Source organism: Lampris incognitus, chromosome 11 (genome assembly GCF_029633865.1).
Source record: "Lampris incognitus isolate fLamInc1 chromosome 11, fLamInc1.hap2, whole genome shotgun sequence".
In the NCBI taxonomy this organism is placed as follows: Eukaryota; Metazoa; Chordata; class Actinopteri; order Lampriformes; family Lampridae; genus Lampris; species Lampris incognitus.
In genome coordinates this window covers 11506216-11529200 of record NC_079221.1, presented here as the reverse complement: position 1 = coordinate 11529200, position 22985 = coordinate 11506216, and the positions used below count along the sequence as shown (strand labels likewise).

Sequence of the window (22985 nt, the reverse complement as noted above, 5' to 3'; positions counted from 1 at the left end):
ATGACGCCTCGTTTTCTCCTCATGCTGGTGTTCGTCGGGTTTCATTGTCAATGTCGGAGCTACACGCTGAGGAGCTCCGTCTCCTGGGCGGTCTCCTCCAGCGACGTGGGGGAGAGAGACCTGTCCGAGGAGGAGGAGGTCTCCCCGGCGCTCCTGGTGGACGGCGGCGGCTTATGGAAGCAGCCCTACCAGGCAAAGGTGCTGGGAGAGGCCGTAGAAAAGCCTGAAGGGTCGGTGAAACCAGAGAGAGAAAACGCTGCTCCGCTTTCATCCAGGCTGTTTTCTTATCGGATGGAGGAGGTGGCGAGGTCCTCCAACAGCAGACCTCCTCCCCCGCACCAGGAGACCGCCAGAACCGCCCGCTACATTTCCCATTACAGCGACTGGGGCCATCTTGCCACCATCTCAACTCAAGACAAGGTGAAGTAAAGCATCTCACACACACGCAGGTCAATGTTTTCCGTGAAAGCCCAGTTTATATACTGAACTGATATAATGAATAATTGTTATTTTATAAGGTGTCAGTAGTGGTATATGTATAAGGTATTGTGGCGACCCCTAACAGGAGCAGCCGAGAGCAGTAGTAGATAAGGTATTAGTAAATTAGTTTAATTAGTGATATAATACTGTAGTACAATACCTGTATGGTATAGTTTTTTGGGCTATTTGTATATTAGTAATATATTAGAAGGAGTAAATGATTACTTTTCAAGTCATTATGGATATTAGTTGTGAAAGCCCAGTCAATGCAGTTCATAGTGGGACTATCTTTTATACTTTTCTACAGTATACGTCAATTTGTATAGATTAATAGTATGATATGATAGTGTTGGTGTTAATATTAGTATTTGTCTATCAATAGAATGGTATATTCGTGTTAGTGTATTATTACTACTCAGGTCAATATAGATGTTTTCTATTAGCCGTTGAAGCCCAGTTAATAAGACTGATCATTAATTTTGAAGTTTCTACATGTTTGTATATAGCGTTTGTAAATTAGTATAATTTAATTAGTATAATAGTATGGGACTATTAGTATAATAGTGTTGGATTATTAGTATAAATTAATTAGTATGATAATAATAGTATAGAACGAGTAAATTGTATCAGTATGGTTTATTAGTGTCATAGTATATTAGCGTGAGGGGCCCTGCAGAGTGGTTAATTAAGTCAGCACAGAAACCCACTGGCACACAGCTGCCTTCACATGAGGACACACACATCCCGCCACCTACGTGGGACCACAAACATAATCAAGGACTCCTCTCACCCAGGCAACCGCCTTTTCATTCTGCTGCCCTCTGGGAGGCGCTATAGGTCTTTCAAGACCCGTACTTCCAGACTTCTGAACAGTTTCCGCTCATGTGCCATTAAAGAACTGAACTCTTGTTAACAAACTCTAAGGTTGCAATAATATCCTGAAACTGTGCAATACCACCTGTACACTTGGCACGTGCAATAAACTATGCCGACCCAGGTTAGTGCAATACACAGAGTATCCAGATCGCTTATTAATTTCATTACAAAGTTGTCACTGTGGTGGTAACAATGCAGTCTTTTAGACAAACTTCAACCAGTGTTTCATTTGGGAAATAAACTCGTTTCTTTTCCTGTGAGATAGCAATGCTACTGAGTTTCTTGTTTTCCATAACGTATATACAGGGGGGCATCATTACAGGTTCAAGTTATATTCCCCATCCCGTTAGTAACATTCTGCTCTCCTATACAGACTTCATACACGTCCTTGAGTGTATTGCCAGACAAACAGAAATCTTCCTCCGTATTACCAGGCAGAAGGTTCCTATTATAAAGCTGAACGAAATGAACTTCTGAGCAAAATCGAATACAGAATAATTAACTGGGGAAAAAAAAAAAGATTGTACAACTGATTTAGTTTGAATACTTAGGCTCTATGGTCTGGCCGTGGCTTGATCGTTTCCTCACTTCAAGTTGAAATTTGCAGCCATCTGAACCAGAAGCAGGCACTCTAAGCGTGCACTCTAGCTGAGGGGTGGGAAATTCTCACAGCGGTTGAAGTTGTGTAAGCAATCATAGAGGAAATCTCTTCCTTGTTTCTCTAATGTTGAATCAATGTTCAAGTTTGAGACATTGCCATCTTTAAGATCTGTCGATCAGATGTTTCTGCTTTAGCCAAGAACAGGCTTATTAAACCGGGGGGGGGGGGCAGGTGGCTGTGCTATGGGAGACATCAGTCGAAAAGTGTTATTTTGTAAAAACCAAACAACATCTAGTGTAATAGATATTACACTTGTTTTTACACTTATACATACGTTATCTATATGTTGATTGTGCTGCAAATGTGTATTTTGAGTATTTGTATATATTTTATTTTTGTATCACTGGGAAGTTGCACTTAATTTCGTTGCACAGGTGTGCAATGACAAATAAAGTCATTCATTCATTCATTCATTCATTCATGAAATTATAGTTGTATTAGTATATTATTACTACTCAGGTCAATATGGATGTTTTCTTGGAGTTTTGAAACACTCGTTTTATATATATATAAATATATGAATATATGATTTTAAATAGTAAAATAGTATAGTATAATGGCATTAGTAACTTAGCATATTGTATTAGAATTAGTATTTATGTATAGTATATATCGTATTATATTCTAAATTTGTATAATTTTATAGTATAACAGTATTAGTTATATTACTATTGTACATTTTTGCTAGTGTTATAGTATTAGTAGCATATATTAGTTTTAGTAGTATATTATATTAGTATGGTATTTTAAAATAAAAGTATAACAGTATCAGTATATTAGTTGCATTTATTAGTAGGAGCTGGAAAAAGATTGATTCAGTTCAAAATAGATTCAGTTGTGTGTAAAGAGTATATCTCTTACTTTATTCTGGGCATTAATATCTATCATCCTTACTACACTCATTGCTTATGGGCATCTCTTAAATTACCACCACATTACTGAGCGCTGTAAGAGACAACTGTGCTCTGCATGCTGTCTGATGTAACTAGATATGTACTTGTTAATTTTCTCATCAGATCAAGGGTCTCCCCTTTGGTAACATCTTCTCAGTCAGTGATGGGCCATTGGATAACAGCACTGGAGTCATTTATTTTTACGTTACTCCGATGGATAACACTGTGTCTGACCTGAAAAGCAACCCGTATGCTTCTCTCACGTTCTCAGAGGCTGAGGGAGACTTCTGCAGGTATGCTCCACCTTTTGATGCAATTGGGTGGCAAACAGACAAATACAGACCTAGGTATGCTATCGGGGGCACGGCTGATATCCTTGTGGTAAAAGAAAAGAGGGACACTTACTGAAGGGTCGCCAGTTTGAATCTGAGGACCTGCTGGATAATCCTGGTTTGGCCTGGGAGTTGCTTGTAGCATTTGGGATCCTGCTACAATGTAGCAGGGGGAAAAAAGCTTCATTTGGGATCCATCTCAAATGGAGCTTTTTTGCCCTTGGGCAAGGCACTACACCCAAACTGCCCCATTGGTCTCTGGCTGATGAGTTTGGGCACTGTAGGCAGAAAAACAACTAATATCTCTGTTGACAAATGGACTAATACATTATTACTTAACTTACTGTCAGGAACCTTCATATATGTTTGTTTGTTACTATGGTGATATAGTCTTTTGTTGTCTTTCCAGGCAGATGATATATGATCCTGAGGATCCAAGATGTGCCCGACTCACATTAACAGGCAAGATGGTGACGGTGGGCCCAGAGGAGCTGGAGTTTGCAAAGGCAGCCATGTTCACAAGGTGACTGGGCTCATACAGAATGAGTTGGTACATGAATGTATGTTGACTTCACTGCAGAGTTGGAAAACAAGCTATTTCACATATGAATCACTTTGCAATCTTCTTATCTTTGTAGGCATCCGGTGATGCAAAAATGGCCAGTGGAACATAAGTGGTTCTTCTTGAAGCTAGAGTTGATCCAGGTCTGGCTGCAGGATTGGGTTGGAGGAGTGTCACTCATTCCATTGGAGGACTACTTCAAAGCCACACCTTTCTAAAAGTCTCCATCTTGGTGCTAGCCTTGTGAGCCAGATCAGTCTCACAAATCAACCATGTTGATTTGTGAGATTTGATCTGGTTTCCCTCTCATTGAAAGCTCTAATCCCAGTATTGGAGGCTGATCGAAGGAGACCCTATGCAGCATTGTTGTAAATAACAATAACGCAAAGACAAATTCATAAATCTCATAATGTAGAGTGACTTTCATGGCAACAGCCAACACACTTTTGCATGGTGCAGTGTGCCTGTGTCATGTGACACATCATGTGATATGGCTTCCACAACTAACTCTACCATTCACCTCTTCCAAGATAGTTCTTTACAAAGCTGCTTTGTCACAGGTCACCCTCTATAGTCATTGGATTAGTCTCCAAAGCTTTGATTGGACCATCTATTTGTTGGGTGGGCTCGCCTTTTTGAAACTGTTCCCTATGAGATGATGGCCATACTCAGTCATACCCAGTCAATTTGGGTGTCATGGACTCCCAAATTGGGTCTGGTTGATGAGATTATACCAGTGCATCATTCCAGACTGTAAATACAGGTCAGTCCAGCAGGCAAAGCATCGGGAGTGTGATTCTTAAAACCGTCCCTGTGTAAAGAATATTGTGAAATCTCTCAAAAAATCTGTTGGTTTAAGTGGTATTTATGAATGGCCTTTGCAGCCTACAAACTTTTTACTTTGTCTTGGAAATCATCAAGCTTTTTAAGTCATCTTTGGTTAATATATTAATGGGTGGTGTTATGGCATTACCCATAATCCTGTGATGCATTCACAATGAACGTGCATTAGTTTATGTTTTGAAATGAGGAATGTGTGTACACAAATGAGCATAAGAATTGTTGAATGACATTGTAATGCTTGTGGGTTTCCTGGGTTTGCATTTTTGAAATGCCTCTTGTAGGAACTGGTTTGGTTCAGTCCAGTCGATATTTAAACTTGCATTGTTACTACTACTACTACTGCTCCTGCTTTCAGCTGCTCCTGTTAGGGGTCGCCACAGCGGATCATCCGTTTCCATCTCTTCCTGTCCTCTGCATCTTCCTCTGTCATGCCAGCCACCTGCATGTCCTCCCTCACCACATTCATAAACCTCCTCATTGGCCTTCCTCTTTTCTTCCTGCCTGGCAGCTCCATATTCAGCGTCCTTCTCCCAATATACCCAGCATCTCTCCTCCACACGTGTCCAAAACATCTCAATCTTACCTCTCTTGCTTTGTCTCCAAACCATCCAACCTGAGCTGTCCCTCTTATATACTCGTTCCTAATCCTGTCCTTCTTCGTCACTCCCAGTGAAAATCTTAGCATCTTCAACTCTGCCACCTCCAGCTCCACCTCCTGTCTTTTCGTCAGTGCCACTGTCTCCAAATCATACAACATAGCTGGTCTCACTACCATCTTGTAAACCTTCACTTTACCTCTTGCTGGTACCCTTCTGTCACAAATCACTCCTGACACTCTTCTCTACCCATTCCACCCTGCCTGTACGCTCTTCTTCACCTCTCTTGTGCACTCCCCGTTATTTTGAACAGTTGACCCCAAGTATATAAACTCATCCATCTTCATTGCCTCTACTCCTTGTATCCTCACCATTCTGCTGTCCTCCCTCTCATTCACGCATATGTATTCCATCTTGCTCCTAGTGACTTTCATTCCTGTTCTCTCCAGTGCATACCTCCACCTCTCCAGGCTCTCCTCAACCTGCTCCCTACTCTCACTACAGAGCACAATGTCATCCGCAAACATCATCGTCAACGGAGATTCCTGCCTGATCTTGTCCGTCAACCTGTCCATCACCATTGCAAACAAGAAAGGGCTCAGAGCCGATCCTTGATGTAATCCCACCTCCACCTTGAACCCATATGTCATTCCAACCGCACACCTCACCATTGTCACACTTCCCTCATACATATCCTGCACCACTCCTACATAGTACTTCTCTGCAACTCCCGACTATCTCATACAATACCACACCTCCTCTCTTGGCACCATGTCATATGCTTTCTCTAAATCCACAAAGACGCAATGTAACTCCTTCTGACATTCTCTAAACTTCTCAATCAACATTCTCAAAGCAAACATCGCATCTGTGGTGCTCTTTCGTGGCATGAAACTACTATACTGCTGCTCGCCAGTCATCACCTCTCCACTTAATCTAGCTTCCATTACTCTTTCCCATATCTTCATGCTGTGGCTGATCAACTTTATACCTCTGTAGTTGCTACAGTTCTGCACATGGCCCTTATTCTTGAAAATTCGGTACCAGTATATTTCTTCTCCACTCCTCAGCCATCCTCTCCCTTTCCAAGATTGTGTTAAACAATCTAGTTAAAAACCCCACTGCCATCTCTCCCAAACACCTCCGTGCCTCCACAGGTATGTCATCTGGACCAACTGCCTTTCCAATCTTCATCGTCATCATAGCTGCCCTCACTTCCTCCTTGCTAATCCACCACACTTCCTGATTCACTACCCCCGCATCATCCAACCATTTCTCTTACTCTCATTTTCTTCATTAATCAGCCCCTCAAAGTACTCCTTCTACCTTCTCAACACACTCTCCTCGCTTGTCAGCACATTTCCATCTCTATCCTTCATTGCCCTAGCCTGCTGCACATAATTCCCAGCTTGGTCCCTCTATCTAGCCAATTGGTACAAGTCCTTTTGTCCTTCCTTATTGTCCAACCTCTCATACAACTCCCCATATGCCTTTTCCTTTGCCTTCGCCACCTCTCTCCATTTTACGGCACATCTCCTTGTACTCCTGTCTACTTTCTTCATCTCTCTGGCTGTCCCACTTCTTCTTTGCCAACCTCGTCCTGTGTATACTTTGCTGTACTTCCTCATTCCACCACCAAATCTCCTTGTCTTCCTTCTTCTTTCCAGATGACCACCAAGTACCTTCCTAGCTGTCTCCCTCACTATTTTTGCAGTAGTTGCTCAGCCATCCGGCAACTCTTCACTACCACCTAGTGCCTGTCTTAACTGCGCCCTGAACGCCACACTTCTTCCTTCGTCAACTTCAACCATTTGATCCTTGGCTCTGCCTTCACTCTCTTCCTTTTCTTGATCTCCAAAGTCATCCTACAGACCACCATCTGATGCTGCCTATCACCACCTTGCAGTCTCCAATCCCTTTCAGATCACGCCTTCAATCCCTTTCAGATCACTCCTCGTGCATAAGATATAGTTCACCTGTGTGCACTTTCCTTCACTCTTATACATCACCTTGTGTTCTTCCCTCTTCTTGAAATATGTATTCACCACAGCCATTTCCATCCTTTTTGCAAAATCCACCACCGTCTGTCCCTCCACATCCCTCTACTTGGTACCATACCTGTCCATCATCTCCTCATCACCTCTGTTCCCTTCAACATGCCCATTGAAGTCTGCTCCAATTACCACTCTCCTCCTTGGGTACCCTCTCCACCACTTCATCCAACACACTCCAGAATTCTTTCTCTTCCATCTCACACCCAAATTGTGGGGCACATGCACTGATAACATTCATCATCACACCTTTGATTTCCAGCTTCATGCTCATCAGTCTGTCGACACTCTCTTCACACCTCCAGCATACTCTTGGCATACTCTTCCTTCAGAATTACCCCTACCCCATTTCTCCTCCCATCCGCGCCATGGTAGAAGAGTTTGAACCCACCTCCGATGTCCCTGGCTTTACTTCCCTTCCACCTGGTCTCTTGCACACACAGTATATCTACCTTCCTTCTCTCCATTACATCAGCCAGCCCTCTTCCTTTACCAGTCATAGTGTCAACATTCGAAGTTCCGACTGTCACCTCCACACTCCTACCCTTCCTCCTCTCCCACTGCCTCTGGACATGCCTTCCCCCTTGTCTTCTCCTTGCTAAGGAGTAATTTTTGCTGAATTTTTGCTGTTTAGAGATTGCAGTACTTCGGCTTTGCAGAACAATTTTTGTTGCATTAATTATTTTAATCAAGGTATTTCTGGAAGTGAATCACTGATTATTTTTTCAAAGTAAGTCACACACGTTTGAATTGTGGAAGGACCTGATTGCTGTAATGACCTTTGAGAAAAATTTTACGAAAGGAGCGAAGTTGTGTGATGTTAACGCTCCAAACTTAATGTAATCTTTTACTTTGTGGTGGAAGCAAAACACTGTTTGTTTTGCAAATGGTCAAAATGTTCCAGAGTAGATGAGGAGATATTTTTTCAAGTGTAATTGTAAAAAGAATTTGTGAGATTAAGAGATTATAGCCACAATGATCAAAAAATGCTTTATGTTTGCAGTGCAGTTTTTCTCTTTGCCTTTTTCTTTCAAGGCCAAGTTTTTCAGTCCAGTACCTGGAACTAAATAATTTCATAGATGTGGTTTTCGCTGAAAGGAATGCTTTTGTGTGCAACACGGTGCGGTTAAGGCATTTCCAAAGCTCTTTGAAACTGTGAATGCTGTAAGGACAAAATCTCATTCGCTAGATGCTTTGAAATTACACCATGAATTTATTTTACTGTTTGCATACAGTCGCTCAAATAAAAAAAGAAGTCTTTGATCATGTAGCCTGTACTTTAATATCATGTTGCGGAAGTCTGCTGGTCTGTGACCAGAGGTTGTACCCATATTCCCACTACCTGTCAGGGTTTTATGTCAAAATGATAGCCCAACAAGAATAAGAAGAATGGCATCATAGTTTATATTCTGAAAAAGACAGTTTTGTTGCTTGTTGAAGGCATCAACACAAGATGGCGCCTTCACCAATAACAATTTGATTTTGTTTTCAGATACCTGTTTGTTTGGACAGTTTGCAGCGCTGGTAATTTTAGCAAATGGTAAACGGGCTGCCTTTATATAGCGCTTTTCTAGCTTACCGGCCACTCAAAGCGCCTGACAGTGTTTGCCTCACATTCACCCATTCACGCACATTCATACACTGATAGTGGAGGCTGCCACGCAAGGTGCCAACCTGCTCATCAGGAGCAGTTAAGGGTTCAGTGTCTCGCTCAAGGACACTTCGACACGCTCTCCGCAGGTCGAACCAGCGACCTTCCAATTACTAGACGACCCGCTCGACCTCCTTAGCCATGCCGCCCCGGTGTTACCACGTTTCTTCCATCAACATCTTCCATAATGGCACCCGAACTGAATTACTTCATGCGACGCATGTGACTTTCACCAGAGTGCGGGCGTTTACTGAAACAGGTACAAGGCGGGGTTAAGACCGGGGAGAAAAGACCGCGAGACTCCGCCCGTCGGGCTTCAGCGTTGACCGAAATCGAACGCACCAAATCCAACGACCAATGACACAAGAGCCTCTCACGAGACGACTTTTAACTCCAGACAGGCGCTGTCAGGGAGGCGATGCGACCTTCGCGTTTTGGCGCATTGTTTTCCCTTTTGCGGCTTTAAGCGACTACTTGAACCCACCTGTAAGAAAGCGTGGTAGCAAACCGATAAACGGCGCGGCGCGGAGGCGGGCAGAAGCGTCTCCATCCGGTCGCGTACTATTTTTTGGGGGGGGGGGTAGAGATGCTGGTGGAAGGGGGCTGAGACGGGGCTAGCGGAGTTTCGGCGTTACCTCCTTTAAAGCACGGCAAGCAATTTACATGATCAGTTAGGGCCCGAACCCCCCCTTCCCCCCCCCCCTAAGCCGGGGGTCCGCTCACCAAAACAATAAAACGTTCAGAAGCGGCGCGGCTCGCGACCGCCTGTCACAAGACGGAACGGTCGGATGTCGGAGAATCAGTCGTCACGTCACGTCGTTATCTCTTAACAAGCGAACAACGCTTATACGGAAGATGGCGGGCGAGTCAGCTAGCTCGGAACTTGACTGACCATGAGAGCTTCTATCGCGAAAGATCGTGAAACGCGTCGGAGTAGCGTCGGAGGCGGGGGCGCCCCGTGACCGCTCGTCCTAACGGTACGAGAGGAGTCTGCGACAGCCTGCGACTCGATTTACGACAAGACGCGCGGAGAAGGAATCGCGGCGGACCGGGACGCCTCGTCCAAGTGGCTCTTCGTTGTCGCCGTTGAAGTCCGTATCTGTTCTTCCGTATCTTTTTCTTTTTTTCTTTTTCTTTCTCAACCGAGGGCCGTCGCTACCCACCTACCCACCCGCCCTATGCATTCGCCTACGCCGGGTTTGACATCCTGAGAGGCGGAGAGGGAGACACGGCAGCCCCGGGGGTCCCCGCGAGTCGTGGAGAGACTATCGCTGAAATGAGATGAGGCTCAGAAATGGGACGGTGGCCACTGCGATCATCTTCTTCACCTCCTTTCTCAGCTTGTCCTGGTACACGGCCTGGCAGAATGGCAAAGGTAGGCTTAATGTGTATATATATATATATATATACACACCCCGTATTGCAAATTAACGTTGTTTTTAAAAGTGACAGCTGCATAGGTTGATCAAATCAACTATTGTATTAGGTTTTTTTTGTTTTTGTTGTTTTTTTTGTTGTTTTTTTTACCAAATGACCTGTAACTAGACACAATGCTGACACTTTGGAATTTAAAGTTATTTAAGCTGCACAACAACGTGGTGAACAAGTCACGGGATAGTTCCCATCCTAATGCGCAACCTCTCTCTCTAAGGTTGCTGTTCAGTGTATTGCATCGACATTTCTTCCCAACCTGTCATTCCTGACATAGTGGTCCTGTGTAACTCAGTTGGCGGAGTACATGACGTCATTGCAGCATATTCCTTGAGCATGGCAGTGATACTGCTCAAAAGTTAGGGGTTTGATTCCCACCGGGCGCCACCCATTGCTGTAATATGATGCAGTTGTTTCAGTGTAAAGCGCCGTGTCCTTTGACTAGAAAAACCCTGTAAAAATGAAGTAATCTCATTTCATTACATTGTCATGGTGCGACATATCCCAGGCAGAATGACGAATAAGTGACCTTTGGAGATGAAAATTCTCAAATTTTATGATAGACATTCTTGCAGCTGATGTTTGCATCTTTACAGCATTAAGACAGCAACGTACAAAGGAAATTCTCAAATCGTTTTACAATTCATCAATTGATACATTTTTGGCCAATCCACGCCTTTTACCATTTACGCAATTAATACGCCCCCAAAAATGTAATACACCAGAGCAGACATAGGCAACCATGTGCCATAGAGTGCAAATAGTGAACAGGTTTCCTTTCCAACCATCCACTACATCAGCTGATTTCACTGATTAGTCTGTCCTCTGGTTGAAGGTCACCTGGTGTGGCGATTGGTTGGAAGGAAAACCTGTCCGCTCTTGGCACTCCACGATGGCACATGGTTGCCTACGTCTGCACCAGAGTGTAGTTGTAGTGCTTAAGTCTATTTTTCTATTCAGACAACCCTCAAACCCACAGTGCATATGACCATTATTCCAATATAATTAAGCATCATGTGTTTGGCCCATCTTGTCACACATTTAGCCCCAGGTCCTTTACACAATGGCCTGCTCAGTGTCAGTGGGTGGTAAGGCTGAGAACCATGTGTCCTGCTCCCAGGGTTAACCAAGTCCAGGCTATGTGCTTTAGTGACTTGTTATCGGCAATGTGTAAATAATTACAGCCTTTAGATAAATTCCAAGGCAAAGCTTCATGGCGTGATTGCCTGCTGCTTATCTGCTCAATGAAATAGTTCTCTTCTAAATGGAGCCCAGTGGGTGCCACCATTGAGAGCCGGTCTGGAGTGTTCCTTGGTTTGGATAAAGGGGGTCTGATAAGTAAAGGCCATGTGGGGGAGCTTTCTGTCCTTTTGTTGTACCTGTTGATAACCAGTAAGTTGACTGACGAGTGGGGCTGTGGGTCAGCCTTGTTGTGCCTGTTCAAAATATCGGCTGAACTTTCATTCATTCATTCAAACTTTATTTCAGACTGGGCGTCCAGATAAAAGACGGGACATTACATGGAATATATTGCGTGCAAAGGCACCATAAAAGATCGATTAAACTGAACTGACGTAAGCTGTGAACATATTTACTTTTTGCATTTCATTATATAAATTGTTTTACTTGCTATCCAACAAGACTGGGGAGGATTAACTGGGGCAGTCAGATGTGTAGTGTTTTGTCAGTGAAAATCCACATACACATGGCTCTCCATGGCCAATGATTGAATACTCCTGGTAAAGTTGTTATTTTAGCCACATGAAAACGTATTTCTTACTTTGAAGGTCTGATAGAGTTAAATAGTAAAAAAAAAAAAAATTGCAGCAAAATAATTCTGCCCCTTAAATGACCAGGACTAAAACATTGTGATAAGTTTTGATTAAATTCAACAATAAATGCAGCCATGAGCTCAGACCTGTGAACCGACCAGTCTTCTTTCCCACAGTGGTTGTTAAGTAAGTCCGACCGGTCTTCTCTCCCAAAGTGGTTGTTAAGTAAGTCTGACCGGTTGTTAAGCAAGTGACAAAGAATGCAGGTCAAACAAGATCCCAGGCACAATGCATGTCTGTGACAAGGCACGAGGAGGAAATGTGTAGTAATTTGTAGGAACAAATGATGTGAAAATGATTATCGCAACCGTTTTAGAGGCCCGGTGGAACGACATTTTGTAGCAGGCCCTCGGCAAAAGTCTACTGATCAAATTTCTTCTTGGATTAAATCTATTGTTTCCGCTTGACGTAGTTAAAAAGCAGCAAGGATTTAATAAAGGTGAGCCCTGAAACTGGAAGTGAACCATGTTGACCGTGCTTCAATGTACATGCAATGTAGGGAAGTGTATTTGTTCCCTGATCAATATTTACTGGTTAGATGGCACCGTAAAATATGTTGTACTTTTGTAAAATATATATATATATATAATAGGTAATAAATTGGTGCAATCAAGCATTCAAAAACACTGAGTGAGATTTTTAAAATGGTGATTATGGCCTTCAGAAATTACACAGTCCATCTTGCATTCATCTGACAAGTAAGGCAAACTAGTTTTGTTGTGAAATCGAAACAAATCACAGGCATTTATAAACAATCTGCCCCATCAAGTATGAAAGAAATGTCACTTTTTCACTGAAATCATTTTGCTCGAAGCGAAACAAGATGCACTCTTAATTCTTTTCAGATGTAGTTTTACTGTGGAGTATCAATGAGATTTTCATGCATCGATGTTGAAATTCTCACCACACCCGACTGTAGGACAGCGTGTTTATGAAGGGGTTTAAATGGGGAGTGGGATTTGTGTTTGGTCGAGGCTTCTCTAAAACCCGTCCTGTACCATGTGCCTTTGAGTAACAAGATGCAAGAAAATGATGGAGTTGTTGTTTTGGGTCAAACGTGGTGTCGACAACTATCAGAGGTTGTTTTTGGCCTTGGTGTGAAAACCAGTCGATTTCGAAACCAACTTCTGGCAGAATCTTTCAGCTTGAAAGCTATCAACACAGCTCCACTGCTCTGCTCTGAAGCATCGTTCTCTGGAAATATCACTGTGCTCTTAAACTATTGAATTATTGACTGTGAAAGGATCAAACGCAGAATTGTATATCGGCGCACAAATAGCAGGATCAGATGAAGGCGTTGCAGATGGCGAAATTCCTCCTGTTCTTTTTTTGGGGGGGGGGATTTTTCCTTTTTTCTCCCCAATTGTACATTGTACTTGGACAATTACCCCGCTCTTACCCACATCCGACTTCCCACCCGCAGACACGGCCAACTGTGTCTGCAAGGACACCCGACCAAGCCGGAGGTAACATGGGGATTCGAACCGGTGATCCCCGTGTCAGTAGGCAACGGAATAGACCGCCATGCTACCCGGATGCCCAACAACTCCTCTTCTTAAAGCACACAGTGACAGGATTTATGAGTGCACAGCTTTTTTTTTGTTTTTTTCTACCTCGACATCCATCTGTTATCTGAACCACTTATCCTGCTCTCAGGGTCGCGGGGATGCTGGAGCCTATTCCAGCAGTCATTGGGCGACAGGCGGGGAGACACCCTGGACAGGCCACCAGGCCATCACAGAGCACACACACACACACACACACGCACACACACACACACCCATTCATACCTAGGGACAATTTAGTACGGCCGATTCACCAGACCTACATGTTTTTGGACTGTGGGAGGAAACCGGAGCCCCCGGAGGAAACCCACACAGACACGGGGAGAACATGCAAACTCCACACAGAGGACGACCCACCAAGGTTGGACTACCCTGGGGCTCGAACCTTCTTGCTTTGAGGCGCACACTAACCACTGCGCCACCGCGCCGCCCTACCTCGACATGTTGTGCCTAAATTTGAAATGATAGCTTCAGTTATAACCTCAGTGTTAATGTCAGGACTGATGACATTTCAAGGGGTGGCTATGATTCATTCACAACAAAGGGCGATGTGTTTTCATCAACTTCAAGAGCTTTCCGCACTTCACATTTGACCTACTGATTACCAGTGGTCCCTTCCCTCACGGGTTCTCTGTTGTTTTCATGTCTCTCCATACAAAACCCTTTCTATACTGCTATTCTTTAATCCAAACCTCATTCCTTTTTTTTTTTCATTCTCCGTCCCTTTTCTACTCTTGTTGTTCCTCGATGGATTTCTCCTCTTGCGTGGTCGGCTGGTCTACTTGGCCTCAGGCCTACTTGAGTCACTTTGAAAACACAATGTGCAAATCACGCTTTTCTTGCCGTGTCTATGCACTGTCTCACCATGTGGCCTCGAGGCACAATTGGACTGAATTTTCATTTTTTGCGGTGTTAGCTAACCTTGTGCATCCGGCAGTCAGTCCTGCTTGTCTTGTTTCTGGTCACTTGACTACTTTGAATGAGTGCCGTGCGAGTCAGCTATCCAAACACTCTTATGTTGAATGACTCCACAATGTGTACTTCCCCATCAGAGTCTACCGCATCGCCTAGTGAGAGAGACCTCGCCTTCTTGTAACTCTGCCGCTTAATGCTCTTCTCTCGTTGAGACCTAAAATTGCTGATGGACAGGATTGAAAATCAAAGCGCAGTCTGAGTTTTGATTTTCACGGTCCCGTCACCAGGGCTGATGTTAGCATTAGCCCAGGTCTTGAGTTCACTCACTACCGGACACACAAAATAACTTCCGTTTTGAGAATTCAACCTCCCCCTTAAGCCTTTCTTCCTTTTGACCCAATTCATTGCCTTTCCTCACTGCTCAAAGCCGTGGCTGTCGTATCAGGAGCCCTCCGTCATCAGATCATTCCAAGCACAATGGGCCGAAAATAGCTCAAAAATGGAGATTATGGCGAGGGAGCAAGTGTGGAGGCAGATAAGGAGGGCGGAAGGGAGGAACCCGCCTGCTCGTGCCCTGGAGAAAATGGGAATGGGATACTGTCCAGCTATGCTTTCGTCTCCCTCTTTTATCTTGAGTTTCTCAGTTTATGAGCTTTGTTTGTCCCCATCCTAAGATGTCCTGCTGAGTGGCCGAAAGGGAGGTGAAGAGAGAGAAGCGGGACAGGTCAAGGGCTTAGACTTAAAAAGAGAAAGGATGGGAAGGAGAGGGAGTATACGCTGGGAAACTGTCTGATGTTGCGTATCCTGCCTAGACACAATACACACACACAGACACACACACACACCTCCCTCATCCCAGACAGCCAATGTTCTGTCCTCACCATAAACGGCACCAGGCGCCTCCCAGCTTGGATCACTCTTTAGTGAGCTAACAATCATCGTTCTCTTCCCTCCTCATGCTTCTTTTTACTTCCTCTGTCCCACACTGCTCTTCATTCAGTCCTGCTCCTTCTCTACGTCTGGTCACAATTCTCCAGAGTACACACAAACTCCTTCTCTGTGTCGGGGAAGAGAACAAGGCCATTGTTTGGCCCCGACTGCCCTGGTGGTTAAGGCCCTCGTCTTTACATGCACAGTAAGCCTGCTCTTGTAAAGAGGGCGTTCTGTGTTTGTGTGTGTGTGTGTGTGTGTGTGTGTGTGTGTGTGTGTGTGTGTGTGTGTGTGTGTGCATGCACATGCACGATTGGTTTTGTGTGTGCATCCCTTTGTGTGCACACTTGCGTGCATCGTGACTATTTTGTGTTGTAGTCGTATAATAATAAAGGGGTTCTGATATATCCACCAATAGACAACCATCTTAAGAGTTTTACGCTCACTCATCGAGTACTCCCACAGTGCTGATTGATGATGACCCGTCACAATTTAATCCCCTGCATGTATTCAGGTATCTTCAGGGCCAGAATGACATAATGTGCTGACGTATTGCGTTACGTCGACACATTTTTGAAATGGAACCACTGCAAGCTTGCAGCTGCAGCGGTCAGGAACCATCCGGATAAAGTATATCACTGAGCAACCGGATCGATAATACCACCTAGGAAGTGGATTTTCCGAAAAGATAGGGATCCCTGGCGTAGTGGGTGTGCCGAGCTGTACAGAAACCAAGCAGGGCCAGAGGAGAGAGAGATGGAGGCAAAGCGGGGCTGAGCCGTCAGCTCGGTGCCCCCAGCTTTATGTTGTTTTTCCGTAGCGAGGCTGAACAGTTGTCAGCACAGAAAGAAACTATTCTAATTGCATTTCCGTTATCACACGTTTTGTTGTGGAGTGATTCCAAGCTGTGCTGATACCCAGATTTTCAGCACCATTTGTTGTGCGCACAATGTGGCCAGATCGTGTCGGCGTGGAAGGACTTAACATCACTGTTCAATGACTGGTTTTACATAGGGATGTACCGATATCACTTTTCACTGCTGATACTGAAGTACAGATCTTTTAAGGTACCGATCCAATTTGTTACTTTTGCTCAGCTGTGCAGACTTTGACCATTAGTTTAGGGCCAGTGGGCAAAATAATTGCAATAGAATCTGTTTTTTCCCCCCACCATTAAGGAAATACAGACTTCCATGTGCCAAAAAAGCTTTAAATCAAGCCATTTTGATTTTATTTATGACTTGCTATTCGCATCTTTTGTTTTTTTTTTTTGTTGTTTTTTTCAATGTCCGATACCAGACGTGACAATGAGGTGAGCACGGTGTAGCTGTCGTCCAACTGTTTCGTAACGCTGACCCTCCTGAAAGCCGAACGTTTCAGGCAACTGTCCATATGCATCTTCGATGTCTCATGCTGTTTCACCTTCTCCGAGATGATGCCTGTCAGTGATACCCGTAGTTGTTCAAGCAACCAAGTGGCTTTAAAACAATGTAATAGAAATAGAAAGCTACATTTTTGGAGAACCTCACAAAAGCTGAAATTCTGAATAATTTAGACTTGATGTTGCCTATTTATAGACCGGAGCCTGGATGTCCCAGAGGAAGTTGTGGCTATTCAGAAGTTTAACGTTTTGGCATAGAGCTTATTAGATCTGCTCCCAGTAACTGAATTTATTTCCAACAAATAACCACGTTGTTCCATGCTCAGTTTCTCACATTTATAAAAAAAAACCAGATTTGGTCCAGAATTAAGCAAGTTATGATCGTTTTTTTAGTGACGTCTGCATCTGTCGATGCACATTGTATTTGTTTACTAGCGGATCTTGACCGCCCCAGTATGGTAACCATGCCATATATGTCGCATACCTGTGACATACGGCAGCGGCCAGGTTGCTTATGATGAAAACAATTTAGTGCAAGCCCTCCTGAACCCATAGAGATTGCATTGCTGAAAAAAAAATTACCTTAGCATTAAAGTCTATCAGAGCTATATGGGTGATTTTCAACCAGACTGAAATTGCCCGGAAGGGGCAGTACTCCACAGAACACGACTTGACGCTGATTGGACTATGATATTCAGAGGCAGGACAAACTGTCTAGAGGAGTCACGGCTAGCGTAACACTGTGGTAGAATTTGATAGAAAAACTCCATCTGGCCTTGGCCACCCCTTTGGTGGTGCGTCGCCCGACCTCCCTAAGGAACAAACCGCCCATGGCGGTTGTGAAAATAGTACAATTAGACCAACATTGTTCTAAGAAAAAAGCCATCGATTAACATCTCGTCTATGTGGGAGTTACCGTCTCATAACTAAGGTTTTGTTTGGCATTGTGCTGAGGAAATTTTTTTTCTAGTAGTTAGTTGAGTAGTTGGTTCATCTTTAACTAAGGTGATGGCGAGAAGATGCTGTGTGTCTATGCTATTTCTGTAATAAGTTTTAAAAAATGTATCCAAAAGAATAACTGTCAAAATATAGTATGTTTTTTTTTTTGTGATTTTGATATACTTTATTAATCGCTCTTGGGGAAATTCAGCTCTGCATTTAACCCATCCTAGCTTTGCAGCTAGGAGAAGTGGGCTGCCGTGGTGCAGCGCCTGGGGGACCAACTCCAGTTCGTCTTGCCATGCCTCGGTCAGGGGCACGGACAGGAGCATTAACCCTAACATGCATGTCTTTTTTTTTTAACCCCCCTTTTTTTTTTCTCCCCAATTGTATCTGGCCAATTACCCCACTCTTCCGAGCTGTCTCCCAATCTCTGCTCCACCCCCTCTGCCGATCCGGGGAGGGCTGCAGACTACCATATGTCTCCTCCGATACATGTGGAGTCGCCAGCCGCTTCTTTTCACCTGAGAGTGAGGAGTTTCACCAGGGGGACGTAGCACTTGGGAGGATCACGCTATTCCCCCCAGTCCCCCCCCCCCGAACAAGCGCCCCGACAGCCCAGAGGAGGCGCTAGTGCAGTGACCAGGACACATACCCACATCCGGCTTCCCACCTGCAGACACGGCCAATTGTGTCTGTAGGGATGCCCGACCAAGCCGGAGGTAACATGGGGATTCGAACCGGAGATCTCTGTGTTGATAGGCAATGGAATAGACCACCACGCCACCCGGATGCCCAACATGCATGTCTTTTTGATTCTGGGAGGAAACCGGAGCACCCAGAGAAAACCCACCGCAGACACGGGGAGAACATGCAGACGCCACACAGAGGACGACCTGGGATGACCCCTAAGGGTGGACAACCCCGGGGTTCCAACCCAGGACCTCTTTGCTGTGAGGCGACAGCACTAACCACTGTGCCACCGTGTAATGTTCATTCTTCTAGCCTGTTTGTCATATTGTAGTGAAGTTTCGTTCCAATTCTAGGGTATTTCACTTCAACAGATGAAACTAGAAATTAAACTTTTGAAGCATGCCCAAGAAGCTCGGGCCTGGTGGTAACAGGAGTAAGCTAATAAAGAAGTTAACCGCTGGTAAGAGATGGTGATGGTATGTCTAATGCTGCATATATAGATAATATGCAAAAGAAGTAAATCATCAGTGTTTAACAAGCTAATATCTGTATTTATAAGCAACAGTGGCCTATAACGAACGTAGTTTGAGTTCTTTCCCCTTCCTATATCACAAGGAAAAAATATCCTCTCAATTAATTCTCCCCTTTTTAATGCACTGTTATTTCTCATGATATATCGTACGAAAAGGTGAGACAGCATTTAGGAGGGGTACCAACTCCACTGGGACTTTTCCATGAATGGGTCTCGGTAGTGTCAGCATCATTGCTGGAGAGTAGGGGTAACCAAAGTCCTTTTTATGAGAAGTCATCCAGCTTTTTTGCTATTCACAATAGCACAGTAATTTATAATTTTAAATCCGTATGTCAAAAATATCTTGTTGTAAAACCTTGACATTAGTAATACTCTAGAAAATAACTGTTTGGCAGTCATTATTCTGTGTCGTTCTTGCCAGTAATTTTGCTGAACTACTTCTGTCGAGACAGTCAGTCTGATAAGCTTGGCTCTTTTAGGGTACGGTTATTTTATCGTCCCCAGTCAACCACAAAAACGTCTGCTGCTGCTTCTGTATGTGTCTGCTATGGTAAAGAAGTAAAGCACGGTGTGCCATTATCATTTTTTCTGCAAAAATGACAACTCTTTTAAAGAGAGCAACTACAAATATGCTTGATTTGAATATTTCTTTACACGTAAATCCTCTATTTTTTACGACTTGGATGTCAGAGCAGACCATTCAATGCAGTAGAATATCATTTCAAAGTGAGAGCTGAGGATCATATTGTATATATTTACTTTTACATATCCTTGTCAATTAATTGAATTAAGATTCCCTTATTAATCCCCTTGGGGAAATTCGGTTGCTGCAAGTGAACCCATCCTCGTGTAGCTAGGATGTGTAGCTAGGAGCAGTGAGCCGTCGCCTTGGTGCTGCGCCCGGGGACCAACTCCAGTTCTTTTCCCATTGCCTTCGTTATTGGTATATCCTTATGTCTTCCTTATTCTCACACCCTGACCTAACCCCTCATCCCCGCTTATCTATGTGTGCAGAGGGAACTCTTTTCCTTCATTCTTCAGTTGAACTGCTATGATAGTTGTGTAATATCTGTATATACTAACGCCTAATAAACCCCGCCCCCTCTCGATGAAATGACACTAAAATGGACACTTAGGTGCTGCTTATTTCTCCCTACGTCATCAGAACTCCAGCCACCAGAGCCATCTATATTTTTCAGCGGCCAAAGGCCTCACTCTAATGTTACACATTCATCAGACAATTTTGGTCAAAAATCCCAATTTTTGAGATGTGAATGCCAAAACTATATCAATGTCATGTTGGAGTAGTTTAAGGTTGGAATGGGGTTCATGTTTTTGGACACTGAAATCTCCTGGATACTCCTCTGGAATTGGTTACTGCTTACAAAAGCAAAAAACATTTCAGTCTTTGTTTTTTTTTTAATTGCTCAGGTTCACGAATGGTAACGTCTATGCTACTTAAGACAAGACGGCCCATATAAATGCTTTGTCTTGCCCAAGGCAGCTGCAGTGCACTGTGGGAATACACGGGTGGCAGGTGCACTGCATTCAGGAGGACCCTGATTATCATAATCACAAATGAACTCATGCCATTGTTTTGCATATGTGCACATATATACTCTTACCAGGGGGTCGATAAGCAAATTTAAATGACCTGTGTCATGTCTTCAGCGAACTAGACAAAAAGGAAATGCCTGGTTTCATTGACTAGATTTGGCTTTAATCTGTTGTGTGTATTCCTTTAGTTTGCATCTTGAACCTGTGTAGATGTACATGGCTGTGATTCTTTCTTCTCTTTTTTTTTTAAAGAGAAATAGACCAACTTCTGTCAAACGTGCACAAACTGCTGATATTGCAAAGCTGAACAGAGGTAAAAATTTAACCTAGAAATAATTTTGCTAAATGGAATTTTTGGCAGAAAGCCTGATTCTCAGTATGAAGAGGGCACTGTACTATATGAGAGGCGGTCAGACGGTATTTGAGGTAAATGTGAATTTAAGATGACTGTTTGGAATAATTTCGATTTTGGCACACTTTCCTACTAATGAGTTAACTAACAGTCAATGTCAGACGTGAGCTGACTACCAATTTAGGTGTTGATGCCTTTTTGCCACCGTTTTCCCTAAAAAGAAATCAGTGAGAATCGTCTTGCTTTATCGCTGTGACTGTTACTTGTCAGATAGGGAATAAAGTACTAGTGATTCATACATATATGAATATGACAGAAGTAAGCATTGCTGGTTGATTGTTTATGGGATTTTTTTTCCCTCAAAGTAAAAAAAAACAAACGGTTTTTAGGGAAGTGACACGATGCTTTTTCATATCAAAAGTTCATGCACACACAAACTGCGCCTCATCAGCACTCCTGAGCAGTTAGTCAGCAGGATGCGTCAACGAGGGAGAATGAGGTCACAGGGACAAGATCAGTGTAAAGGCAGATGGAGCTTCATGGCTTTCATGAGCCGACAAATTGGGCGTCAAAACTCACGTTGACGAGCTCAGGGCTGGCCTTCTCCGCTGGCACTGTCAAAATCATACTTTGTTTTTCATAGTTAAACTGAAGTATGCCTGAAATGTGTCTGAATTCAATTAACTTGTTTTATCCTGGAGTTGAGCAGGGGTTTCCTGCGTCATCTAAATGCGTCACAGCTCCTTTCACCCGCACTAGTTGGTATTGCTAGCCTTTCCTTGAAGCCCGAAGCTGCAAACTGATTACCACTTTGAGTGACCGTATCATCAGCCAATCAGATTTTGATGTGTTGTGACAGAACGCCCCAGGGCCCCGCGATGGGGTCGGTGCTAGCCCCGGTGTCGTCATCAACTTTGAGCTTGAGCCTTTGGCGGGTCGTGAGCAAACTAAGTACAATGGCTGCCGCAGTCAAAGCTACCGACGAACCTGTTGCCGATCTGCTTCGTGCTTTTTTGCTAATCTGGTAGGATTGTCTGCTTTTTTTCTTTTTTTTTACACGAACTCCCAAACGAGTTTAACTACTCTTCATTCGCTCCCTCTCGACCAACGCTGCTCTGTCGCTGCACGCATGCGCACAGTTGATTTAGCGCGGGCCCCGACAGTGCCCGGTATGTGTTCGGGTGTGGGTGTTGGAAGTAAATGCAGTGGCGCCCCAGAGGGGTGGCCATGGCCACCCTGATACTATCCCTGCCCCCCCCCCCGCTGCCCCCCCCCCAGCCACAAGTTGCATATGTAGAATATGCTTCTGATTATGTATAATATGCTTCTATCTGATATTTTCATTTTTCATTTCTGGACATACACAATGTAACAAGGAATCGTCTAACCCGTTACAATATATACATATACATGACACATTGAAACTCAAAACGTTAACTGTACCGTATTAGTCTATTCAGTAACATTAACTGTGAAAAATAAGAAGCCAAAGTTTTGCAGTGTGCGATCCCTTAACTTGACAGTTTTCAGCTAGCCTGTACAGAATACTGCAACAGCATGATAAGACTTCCTGAAAGGCAGTCATGGCTTTTAGTTTTGGTGGGCCACCCCAAGATTTGCAGTGGCCTCATTTGGCCACCCCTATGAAAAAATTCTGGGGGCACCACTGAGTAAATGAGACGTCGATCGTATTTCGCAAATCAAGTAATTCGTTGCTGATCTCGGCACAGGAGAACTGGGGGAACACTGGACGAACCATAAATAATTCGCTTTATTCATCTCGCCGCCATGTTTGTTTAACTGACATCATGGGGGGGGGGGGTTAGACACGGAAGTGCCATGGACTCCAATGTTAAAGCTCCGCTGTAAAAATACTATTTCAAGAGTAGAATTTATCACCGGCACAGCTGGAA

General features: G+C 44.0%; 2 protein-coding genes across 2 annotated transcripts in view; both read left to right on the top strand.

Moving 5' to 3' along the window:
- Positions 1-8562, top strand: LOC130121039 (protein CREG2-like). Its single transcript, XM_056289876.1, has 4 exons — positions 1-420; positions 3034-3203; positions 3652-3765; positions 3881-8562. Exons 1-4 carry the CDS (start codon positions 1-3, stop codon positions 4020-4022), a joined length of 846 nt encoding a protein of 281 aa, XP_056145851.1. The 3' UTR covers positions 4023-8562.
- Positions 8563-9418: 856 nt separating this feature from the next.
- Positions 9419-22985, top strand: part of mgat4a (alpha-1,3-mannosyl-glycoprotein 4-beta-N-acetylglucosaminyltransferase A) — a 56505-nt gene continuing 42938 nt past the window's right edge. Inside the window, exon 1 of the mRNA XM_056289083.1 lies at positions 9419-10320. Coding sequence (XP_056145058.1) covers positions 10227-10320 — 94 coding nt within the window. The 5' untranslated portion in view covers positions 9419-10226. The remainder of the gene's footprint in view (positions 10321-22985) is intronic.

Coding starts and splice junctions, on each gene's coding strand:
- LOC130121039 (XM_056289876.1), top strand. CDS start 1: ATGACGCCTCGTTTTCTCCTCATGCTGGTGTTCGTCGGGTTTCATTGT. Junction 421..3,033: donor CCATCTCAACTCAAGACAAG/GTGAAGTAAAGC, acceptor TTTTCTCATCAG/ATCAAGGGTCTCCCCTTTGG. Junction 3,766..3,880: donor AAGGCAGCCATGTTCACAAG/GTGACTGGGCTC, acceptor TTATCTTTGTAG/GCATCCGGTGATGCAAAAAT.